The 11,926-nt window shown below is 45.5% G+C and overlaps 1 protein-coding gene across 1 annotated transcript in view; it reads right to left on the reverse strand.

The window, feature by feature from the left end:
• The window catches only part of LOC141085794 (uncharacterized), a 90,895-nt gene that overhangs the window by 76,866 nt on the left and 2,103 nt on the right, over positions 1–11,926 (reverse strand). The window contains exons 2-8 of the mRNA XM_073571362.1: positions 9,915–9,938; positions 9,693–9,719; positions 8,087–8,143; positions 4,304–4,369; positions 1,829–1,945; positions 385–438; positions 256–303 (exon numbers count right to left, since the gene is read on the reverse strand). Coding sequence (XP_073427463.1) covers positions 256–303; positions 385–438; positions 1,829–1,945; positions 4,304–4,369; positions 8,087–8,143; positions 9,693–9,719; positions 9,915–9,938 — 393 coding nt within the window. The remainder of the gene's footprint in view (positions 1–255; positions 304–384; positions 439–1,828; positions 1,946–4,303; positions 4,370–8,086; positions 8,144–9,692; positions 9,720–9,914; positions 9,939–11,926) is intronic.

The raw sequence follows: 11,926 nt of genomic DNA on the forward strand, positions 1-11,926 counted from the left end.
CACAAAGATCATTTAGCCCCACCCACTGGATAGGTCACACCCCCTTGGCAATTACAAAATGAAATAAAGCCCTGCAGCAGTGATTGGAAGGGAACTGCAATATCTTATACGAACCATGCACAAGAACTGGGATGTTAGTGGGGAGTGAGAAAAAGACTATAATTTACTCATATTTGTATATTAATATAGTTCCTTTAATAGCAGATAATGGAAAAAGTGCAAGAAAGGCAACAAATTGTATTTTAATGCACATACCAACAGAATTCCGAATTGGAGGTCTTTGGAGGGAAGACCGTGTTGTTACTACAATAAAAAACAAAAACTGAAATTAATAAATTATTTTGATATACAGATTTATATTCTGACGAATCGATAAACACATACCTGCATTATAGCTGGCAGACTGAGTAAGCTGGGACGGCTGCCTTTTTTGACTACCTGGCGTTAAATAAATGCAAAACTTAGTATAAAGAAAAAATAAAAGTAGCATTGCGAACGAGGGGTGAAGGTGATGCAAGCTTTGTAGTTGTAAGAAAACGTCATAAATGTATACTTACATGTACCAATAAATCTAAAATAAAAAAAAAAAATGAACCAAAAGCAATTGCAAAGGGCTTACGTACACATATATTATATGGACAAAGGTATTGGGGCACGTTAATCTCAGCCCCATTGGCCCCAGGGTATACCATCGGGGCCCTCGACATGCCATCTGCTAACATGTGATAATGGCTGTGGTGCGGAGCTCACTGATACCAGCGCGGTCCTGTAATAGGAGCCACCGGTGTAACAAGTCTGTCCATGACATTTCTTTCCTCCTAAATATTCCCCCCCCCCACCCCAATACCTGTGAGTGATAATACTGAGAAGGGGAAGGAACTGCAGCAACTCAGCCACAAAGTGGAGACCACGTAATGTTACAGAGAGGGGTCACCGAGTGCGGAGGAGCGGAGGGCAGAAAAGTCACCAACGCTCTTGCTGACTCCATAACTGCAGAGTCCAGACCTCTAGCAATAACATCAGCAAAAAATTAGTTGGTGCATACGTCCGAATCCCATTTTGCAGGGGATTCGAATGCAAGTCCCGACGGGGCCACTGAATGAACGCCGGAACGAGATGTGAAAGCACCCTGCTACATCACACACTTTCACATTGATGGGGAAGCCCAATGAAGAGTTATGGTATCCCACACCACAGAGGTTCAGACCTGATTTTTGCTAAAATCAGGTACATTAGCCTGCTCTTAGGGACATTTTCATTAGCAAGTCATATTTAGGGAAACCGTGTCTGTGACCGCTCGCAGTTTTCTCACATGCAAAGGGCAGCCACAGAGTAGTTTGTGCTTTCACCAATGTTGACCTTCCGTAACTCAAAGTGATTGTGTACGTTCTTCTATTCATAAATATGTGATTTCTGTGGCAACAAGAGCTCGTTAGTGATGAGCGGATCATTTGAAATGCAAAATGTTCACCCAGATTTTCCCGGGAAATTTGATTGGCGGCAAAGCGATTTGCAAGAAATTGAATGTACCTTATTATCCTCTGGGATCGCTCTTCAAAGAGCTTTATTTTCCTTGACAATTTGCCAGCCCTTTACGATTGACCAAAATGACAGCAGGAGGAGATATTTTGTTTTATTTTGTGATCTTAGAGCTAGAGATGAGAATCAAAATCTCAAAGTCTTTGCATGTAACCGTGATTTTTAGGAAATTTGACTCAAACTCCATCTGCTCATCTCGAATGCTTATGTTTTCTGGGACTGAAATTAACATTAGATAAGGGCAACATGGAACACGTATCACATGTGGGGTCACTTAATTTCCACTTACTCTTGGAAGAAGAGTTGGCTGAGAGAGGATGGGATTGTGTGTCACGTTCAGGTAGCTCTCTCCTGACACTATCATTCTGCTTAGAGCCATCAGAGTCTTCGTCATGGTCGGATTCAACTGTAAGAGATCAATGGTTGGATGAAAGACTCTTCCTGGATTTATAACAAATCTCTAATATAAAATTCAAACTAGGTCTTTAATTGGTTAAATAATCACTTTTACTTGACGGGGAACTCCAGCTATTTTTTGTTATTTACTTATATAGTGCAGCATATGCTATTATTAAAGAATATCAGAGGACTTTGTGTATACCTGGTGTACAGATTGTGACGACTCCTGGAGTGGACCCTCTGGGTCGTGGCACCAACCCTCCCAGGGCGAGCTAACCTAGTGAGAACCACCCCCTACACAGGGAGTGTCAGGGACAAGCCCAAGGGGGTAAGGTACCACGACTGCTGGCACCAGGCGGCCGGCTCACAAGAGACACGAGTGAGTGTGTCTGCAGGAACGTGTAAAGCGTGGACACAGGGACACGTGGGGTACAGGACGGTACAGGGTGAGTGTACGGAGGAATGGAGAGTACTGGAGAACACAAGGCGTGTACACGGGAGTGCGCTAGTTACAGGATAGTGCAAGACGGGTACACGAGAGTACTATGGCGTGCAGCGACTAGTATGTCCAGGTGTGAGCAAAGCAGGAGGCGTGCAAGGAGCACGTCAGAGTACTGAGTTAGGCAGCAGGTGTGCCAGGAGGTGCAACAGAGTACAGGATCAGAGCATGTGCCAAGAGGCACAACTGAGCATAAGACAGAGCACAGGATCAGAGCGTGTGCCAGGAGGCACAACTGAGCAAAAGACAGAGCACAGGATCAGAGCGTGTGCCAGGAGGCACAGCTGAGCATAAGACAGAGCACAGGATCAGAGCGTGTGCCAGGAGGCACAAGTGAGCACAAGGCAGAGTACAGGATCAGAGCGTGTGCCAGGAGGCACAACTGAGCATAAGACAGACCACAGGATCAGAGCGTGTGCCAGGAGGCACAACTGAGCATAAGACAGAGCACAGGATCAGAGCGTGTGCCAGGAGGCACAATTGAGCACAAGGCAGAGTACAGGATCAGAGTGTGTGCCAGGAGGCACAGCTGAGCATAAGACAGACGACCCGAATACAGCGCACAGCCAGGCAAGGACAAGGCAGACCAAGCCAGGAAGCACAACAATCAGGCACCTCCCATAGGAAGAGGTAGCCTGATATAGCACATGATCACTAGGACTTCCGGGTCAAGTCTTCCAATACCATAGAGAGGACAGGCCTGGAGACAGAGCTGAGAAGAGCGCGCATGCACACAGAACATAGTGCAGACGTCCGGAGCGGCCGCGGTTCCGGAAGAGGCGACGTCGCCCCCAGGTGAGCGCGGCGTGACAGGCGGCATGACACAGATGTTTTAGTTGATGTGCCTTGTAAGGGTTGTCTACCATCTTGATACCTTTTCCCCTTTTTCCACCATTTAGCCTGTGCGTCACAGTCTCAGCTCAGGAGGGGCGACAACGTCACTAGGTCGCGCCTGCTGTGTGGAGCCTTAGACCATGCACTGCAGAGTGGAGCAGTGCACTGGAGGAGACGAGACTGGGGAAGGAGAGGTTTTTTTCTTCTTTTATTAGTTGTCAGTCGCTACTTATGGGGGCCACCATACTGCGCGCTTGGAAGAGGCAGCGCGGGCCACCATACTGCGCGCTTGGAAGAGGCAGCGCGGGCCACCATACTGCGCGCTTGGAAGAGGCCGCGCGGGCCACCATACTGCGCGCTTGGAAGAGGCCGCGCGGGCCACCATACTGCGCGCTTGGAAGAGGCCGCGCTATACCCATACAATGCGGTGGCTATGGGGGCCATCATACTGTGGGTGACTGGGGGAATGTGTGAGGAAAAATTGAGGAAATTACATTGCTTGTGGGGTACTGTGGAGGCAAATTGAGAGTTGTGTAGGCTGAAGCCCATCAGTGTCTGCTGATTGACTGCAGTGGTCACACGACGACCGGAGGACACAAGACTTAGAGGCTAGGAGCGGAGCTGGTTTGAGAGAAAGCTATGCAAAGTTTTTCTTTTAATCCATTTTATAATGCACATTGGGGACATTTAAAAAAAAAAAATGGAGTCTATTAGAGGACAACACCTGTAAAGTAATTATATTGATTGGCGACTGCCAGATGCCTATGGCTGCTTGCACAACGCTGCATTCTTTTGAAGTAAAAAGGTGGTGCACCTAAAGCGCCATTAACCGGTATCGTAAAAATAAATAAGGGGTTAATACATGGCAGGATTGATTTCCTGATGTATACGAGATGCTACAGTGCTTTATGGGGATGGAAGTACAATCTGTAGACGGCTATAAATCGCAGCGAGCAATTATCAGGGGACAGGCGTCTGCTACACCCTGTTAGACATATCGGACATCGCAGACATAGATACCTTCATACTTACTGTGTTTTGTGGCTTTTTTTGGGGCGTTACTTTTTGCTTTCTGCTCTACGGTACGATCTTCTTTTTCTTTAAGAAAAAAAAAAAAAAAAAAGAAATGAAACAATCAGCATAGTATCATAAATCAGAGAGCAGAAGACAATTGTTTTGTACTGTTGTCTGTATTTGGGGTGCTGTCAAGAGCCTCAAAATAGCAGTCATGTTAATGGGAACCTGACCCGACAGGCCTTTTGGTCATCTGAGATGCATGGTCCCTGACCGGCCTAAAGCCAAGACCTTCTGGGGGGACATGGAGCCATTAGGATTACTCAAGTCCTGTCTTCCCAGTAGCTTTTGGGATCACTTTTTTCATGGTCTCTATAGCCAAGCAATAATCCCAGAGGAAGAACCCTGTGGAGACTCTGTACTTACAGGAGATAATAGATCTAAAAATAATTCGCCCCATTAGCTGATGAGACAAGAACAACATCTGGTCACATAAATAACACTTTCCCTCGGGTTCCTTAGGTGAAGCGTGGAGAGACCAGCAGCAGAAGTGTGAAATAAAAGCCTTGAAGCGGAGGACAAATGTACGGTACCTCTTTTGGATTATTAGTAGAAAGAAAAATCCAGCTTCATGGATCCCGTAAAAAACACCAAAGTTTATTGAAAAATATATTAAAAAATGAATATGCTTAGGCATGATGGTCACAACTCCCTGGCGGGGGGATAAGGGGAGACACGTTTTAGACCCGTAAGTCTTCGATCTGTATATGGGTGAGCTAACAAACTTTTTTGCTTTTCTTTTTGGATTAAGTTTTGTATCATCCTTCCAAAATGTCCTCTTAAAGGTGTTGTCCACGATTACAAAAGCCGTTCTTTACTGCTAAAGGGTCACAAATAAAAAAAAAACAAAAACCACATAATTCCATCATGACGATATAGGTGGCACTGGTACCGATGGTCCGTGATAACTCATCCATATGTGCCATTGCAAGGAAGTTTCCTGTGTCTCCGAGCACCAGGACACGGCCCTCTACATGAGCACAGCCGGTCAGAGCCAGGGATTGGCCTGAACCCAGCCACAGGACTGGTACCTGTTTAAGAGCAGGCAATGCACTGGCTGAGCCCTACATCACCTCCTGTGGGCTACTGGGGTGCATGTTCTTGTTCAAACTGTCAGGAACCGGCTGCATAAGGGCCCGATGTCCTAGAGTGGGATCTGAGCTCACAGCCCAGAACTACCCAGCCAGACCGGCACATGCCAGAGAACACCTGAATCGAAAAATCTGCCACTCGTGCCGCTTTCTTCAGATGAGAGCAGGTTCACCCTGACAATATGTGACAGGCAAGAAAAAGTCTGGAGATGCCAGATGCCTGTGTAGGGACAGTGACCTGACGGACGGACGCACTTGTCAGTTGTGACAGACAGATAACAGCTAGGAAAGTATAGTACCTTGAACGGACATTAGAGGGCAGGGAGGAGTGTGAGCAAAGGTCTTGACATCAGCTTAGGGCTAGGAAACCGTTGGTCATGGGGGTCGGAGTTACAGGGAACCGGGAATGATATAAATTTGACAGGAGGGTTCCAGAAAGTTCCAGTCCCCAGGGGGAGCTCAAGTGACAGGAGGACTATGACAGTTTGTGCACTGTGAGGAAAACCAAACCAGGGGGAACTGAGGAGAGAGAAAGTCAGGGGGGTGGTCCTGACACAAGAGTACCGCAGTATAGACGAGGCACTGAGGTAAAGCATACCGTATAGAGAGAGAGACGACTGATCAGTAAAAGTACTGTTGGTTTACAGGCCTAAGGCAGCCACAGTGACGGATCTGACAGGAGCGTCGAAGAGTGAAGAGGGGACGGTGCATATATGTACGTCCCCGGTGTAAATTATGGTGTGCGGGAAGCGGCCCTGGAAATGGAGGGCCAATAAGTGAAGTGAATTGAAGTGCGGTGTACTTCCGAGGCAGTCAGGCGGACGGCAAGAGAATAAACTTGGACCTGTTGTACCCAAAACCTGCCTCATCTTGTGTCTGTACGTCACTGTGCGGTATATCGAGGGACCACCCCCCCAGCCCGGCCCACCGACCCGACACTTGCAACATCATCCATCATGACCGGTTATGCAGTGGGTCAATATTTGGTTAGAAACACATGTCCTTGGAGTGTTGTACAAATCTTGACACGATGGTCAACGATACCCTGATTGATATTCGGATGAACTTCTCACAGCCATTGTCAGATCAGGGTGCAGTGGGCCCTGGTTCCTCCTGCTTCACGGCAATGCCAGACCTCATGTAGGGAGAACGTGTAAGCAGTTCCTGCATGATGAAGCACTGATACCACTGACGGGGGTCTTACATTCCCCAATAGAGAACCACTGGCTCAATATGTGCATCCAATGCCATCAAGACTGTCCAGAAGCTCAATGATGTCTGATCCAGGGCGAGACCCCCTCACACTCCACCTGCCGTCTCATCAGGACCATGCCGAAAAAGTGTCGGGAGCAAATACAATCAGATGGGGGGGGGGGGGGGGGTCTTCCAGCCTCCTGAGTCCCATTAGGAATTACGTGAGGAGATTCACACAAATTGGATCTGTGATTTCAGTGTTATATGATTTTTGGGATGATTTTGAATGAAACTCAATTGATTGACGATTTTGGTTTCCATTGACCGTCGATAAGTCGTTTTGTCCTCAACGAAATACACAAGTTATATCAGTAAAGGTTTTCAACTTGAATCTTTCAGTCACTGAGATCAGATGTGTGATTTTTGTGTAACGTGTACATAGGAACTTCTCTGTGTAGCAGCTCTCCCAAAGATTTTTCTCTTTTGGGATCACATTCGCACATGGGATACAGACGCAGCAAACATTACAAATAAACTGAACAGAGGAGAACAGCAGTAATCATCAGTTCTTGGAACTAGGAGCAAACATCTCTGATCACTCTGGGGAAGAGGTCTATAGGGATTGGAAAGTATGATTACAGAAGACTAGAGAATTCATCCATTGGAAAGAATAAAGCGGTAAAGGCGCTATAGCATTTTTAACTACTTAAGGACCGTGTGTATTTTGGCCCTAGTTACTAGTGATGAGCGAACGTGCTTGGATAAGGTGTTATGCGAACATGCTCGAGTACTAATAGTGAGTCTTCGGTGTGCTCGAATACTATGTTCGAGGAGCCGCGGTTGCATGTCTTGCGGCTGTCCAACAGCCGCAACACATGCAAGGATTGCCTAACAGGCAATCCCTTCATGTGTTGCTTCTGTCATAGGCCGTGTCCGGTTCATTTCTATTTACTGACTTATTTATGTGCTGTAAATAAATAAGAACAGCAAAGGGAGCCACCAGCAGCAGATCTTGATGATTTGCTGAACAAGTGCATTCAGTGCGGCAGAACATTCCTAAAACAACCATTAACAACTTCAGTGATAGCAGTCAAGACTCTAAGTGTGGGGATTTCTGCAAGTGATCCTCATATTCAATAAGTCTTGAAAATGTTGTTTTCATTTTTTCAGCATGTGTATATCAGTAACATGTCCAACATCCTGTGATTTCCATGAGCTAACATATTTTCCTCACTGGTGTTGTAATTTTATTGTTGAGAAGGTTATATGTTCATATGCAGGAAATGGTTAATGGAGTGATGTACAGAGGCACGGAGCAGCAGTGCTTCTCACAAAGATCATGCACAGGTTACACACTAATCTCTATGGCTGTACCCTACATCTATAGATTAGTTGTACAAGAAAATAATCATTTCATTTGGGGGCCAAAGTGTACATTCACTGCATTGTTTCTTACCACGCTCAGGCGCCGTCACCGGGGATGCGATACCTGACGACTGCTGCAAAACATTTACTGGGAAAATAGGGGGGGGGGGAGAAATAAAAAAATGCAAATAATAAATACCAATATTGACCGAAAGTGATTAGAATTCTATAGTGCATGTGAAAGACACGTTCAAGAAAATGTGAAAATCTGTAATAATTTCACACAGGCGTTAATGAGGTTACAGGACCTAGGCCACAACGTCGGAGTGACCGTCCACGACAATGTCTATAGCCGAAATTCACTTATCTGTGATCTAATAACTGTAAGGCCATGTTCACATGTTGCACTTTTGCTGCTTTTTTTTTTTTTCACACTGCAGGCAAAACACGCTCTATTGGAAGTAAAGAAGCTGCTTACAAAAAGCAGGTTTTGCTGCGCTTTTATTGTCTCTTGTGCCTGTTGATAAAGTTTAGGCCCCCCCCAAGCCACGATGCAACTTCTTTAGGCTTTTGCATCAAAAACGCAGCAAAACCTGAGACCTGTGTTTTTTATTGCATTTTTGCACTTACTTATTGCTTTATATGGGTGAAAAACCATTGAAAGAAGGGACATGCTGCAGTTTGCAAAAACGCAGCAGTTTTACAATTCAGGCAGGAAAAAAAAAATAATGTGTGCATGAGATTTCTGAAATCTCAGTCTATTCTGGTACTATAAAACTGAGCTTAAAATGTGCATTTCAAAAAAAAAAAAAAAAAGGAAGCAAAACTGCAAAGTGTGAAAGTAGCCTAAGTGTGCACATTGATATGGATGGCGATTTGGAACAATTGGAGAGCAAAACAAAAGCCAAGGAAAATAAAAAGAGGTATGCTTCCCGCAGCAAAAAATAAGGTATCAGCCATATTTTCCAGGCTCCTACAATAAGAAAACGGCTGCCACTTTAGTCGCTGAGTGGTTGGTTCCAGTCACATCCATTCTGAAAGCACTATAGGTGCTGGGACCTTCTATATCTGATATCCCAACTTGTGTTGCTCCTGCTATTGTCTAATGGCCTGCATGTCCTAAAATAAAAGCCTGACTCTCTGTTTTGCTTGTATGGATAACATACTGCACTACTTATATAGCGCAATGCATTAGCCAGCCTGTCATTGTTATACTGAGGTTTTGATCTATGGCACATCGGTGATCACCGATGCGGGGAGCTGATGAAGTGACAGAGGGAGAGATCTCCATCTGTCGAACTGCTTAAATCCTGCAGATGCTATTGATCGCGGCATTTAAATTGCTATTGGAGCCACTGCAAAAACCTTCACGCTCATCCTCCACTGCTGTGTCTGTACTGAGCGCTGCTAGAAAATTAGGAGCGCCAGCATCACAATTCTGGGGTGAAGATTTACCATCTTTTCAATTCCTAATGGGAAGTAGCACATCCATTGGGAAAACAAAGGGCAGCGCTGTGATGGGATGTGGTTAATAAAGCAGATGTTCTTTATTCCCGCTATGAAAATCAAATATTGCGAAAAAAAGGAGCAATAATTTAGATGAAACATAAACTTAAGCATTGTTTTCAAAGAGCAATTATGTAGTCATCCAAGACAGCCAACACTGACATCTCGTAAAGACGTTTTGGGATACTTACTTGTGCGATCCCTGAGTTGAATTGTTCCTTGGATAGACAAAAAAAAAAGATTAAAATTAGGAAACACTTGAGGAAAAAACAAAAAACAAAACACTGTTTGTAGGAGATTTAAGAAACCACATAGATTTTTCTGGTAGCGTAAAGAGCAACTTTTAAGTTGCATAAAGGGGTGCCCAGACTGCGGCCGCTCGCCCCACGAGGCAGGTAGTGGCTAATACTTACTATGCACTGCAGGTGAGGACGTGCCTGGAAAGACAGGAGGACACATTAATGGCCGCACATACAATGAGGATCTGTATAACGTACATGTTAGAGACGTTCTCTGCACTGCGGTCTATGAACATGGCATGCTTCTATATACTTAAAGGGAATTCATCATGGGGCTCCTGAGTTGGGGACCAAGAGACCACCGGTTGGTCCTGACATCACAGTTATCGGACAGTGAATGTCAGACGAGTGCACCCGTCCTCTGTATGTTAAGGAAAAGACATGTGCATCTTCTATATAGAATTATGGGAAACCCATACCAGGTAGTCACGCCTGGCACAGGGCGACGGGCACCAGACTCTGAAAACCATCACTTCCAGCTGCTCCACGTAAGGAGCTGAGAGACACGAGGCCAATCTGTTCCTCTCCAGTGAGGGGAAATGAACAGCCATCACGCAAAGCTGGTCATACTGGTACACAGCAAAATCTTGCAGGTTATACTGGGGCTCGCTTTTCAGAGAGAATTTTTTTTTTTTTTTTTTTTAAAGAATTTCTAGAAACATTCTTAACACTTTCAATGAAAGATCCGCAATGAGATCAGTAGGTTGAACCAGAATTACGACTCTAATGGCTTCATAATGCAAGAATTCCTGGGTAATGAGAAACTGCAGTGAAGAAAATGTCGAGTGCGACACTCCCTGCGCGGTGACCCCTGAGCTGATAAAGAGGAGCCGCGCTGTTATCTGCCACCACCACAATGGTCGTGCACGCAGCACAGCGGAGGCGGACACACAAGTCCACTGTTACATTGTTTCAGATAACAGTTCAATGAAGGGTTAAAGTCTACGACTTCCTAGAAGACAATGTTACAATGTCCAATCCATCTCCCCTAATTTATATACTAATGTATTTATTTACTAGTATTAGGGTATGTGCACACGTTGCGGATTCTGCTGCGCATCCGCAGCGGATTTGGCCTTGCGGGTCGGCAGCAGAATCTCCTGCGTTTACAGTTCCATTCATGTCAACCCATTTTCAAAACCGCTGTGCACATGCTGCAGATTTTTCCGCGCGGATTAAAATCCGCAGCATGTCAATTCTTTTTGCGGCTCCGCAACGTTTTTACACCTGCTCCACTATAGGAAAACGCAGGTGTAAAAACGCAGTGGAAAACCGCACAAAAACTGCAGGTAAAATGCAGGTCATTTGACCTGTGGATTTAGCCAAATGCGCGCAGTAAAATCTGCAGCGTGTGCACATACCCTTAATGTGTCAACCACAGATGCCCCATATACAGATACACACACTGTCCTCGCATACATGGTGGCACACACACACATGCAGTCCTCACCTACATGGCGACACACCAGTCCTTACATACATGGCGGCACACACACAGTCCCCTGCATACATAGTAGCAGAGATGCACAGGCGAGTTTTTAGCACATATACCCCTCACCTAATGAGACCTAAGAGATAATTCGCTGTGCAGGTACCCCTTCAACAACTGCATGCAGTTTTTACAGGGGACAGTGAGGAGCCTTAGGGCTTGGTCCCACGATACAGCAGATTTTCTGCTGGGAGTATTATAGCATCAGCCGGATGCCTTTAATAGGATCTCATCCACATACTGCAGAGAAAATGTGAATTCATGCTGTGGATAGTCACCGAGGATTTCATGCTGCAATGCATATGGTTAAACCTGTATAATTTCCGCAGTATAAGCCTTATGTAGCAAACGAATCAGCGCCAGCAGCGTGCCCAGTACAGAAGGGCAGAACCATTTCTGCTTTCCTGATTGCTACATGTATATACTCAGTGAGCAATACCTATGGAAAGAGGAAACAGCAGTTTCAGATCATCATCAGGGCAGATGTTATGAAACAGATCCTGGGTGTCGAATATTCTTCACTTGTCAGAAAGATTTTGCCTTTTTTCCTGACTTTATGGGGGACAAGTTGTACAAAACAAAAGGACATACGGTAATATAAGCAATAGACGACAGCCATGGGAAAATACCATAGATG

This window comes from Dendrobates tinctorius, unplaced genomic scaffold (genome assembly GCF_039654945.1).
Source record: "Dendrobates tinctorius isolate UK_male_01 unplaced genomic scaffold, ASM3965494v1 ptg000029l, whole genome shotgun sequence".
Classification (NCBI taxonomy): Eukaryota; Metazoa; Chordata; class Amphibia; order Anura; family Dendrobatidae; genus Dendrobates; species Dendrobates tinctorius.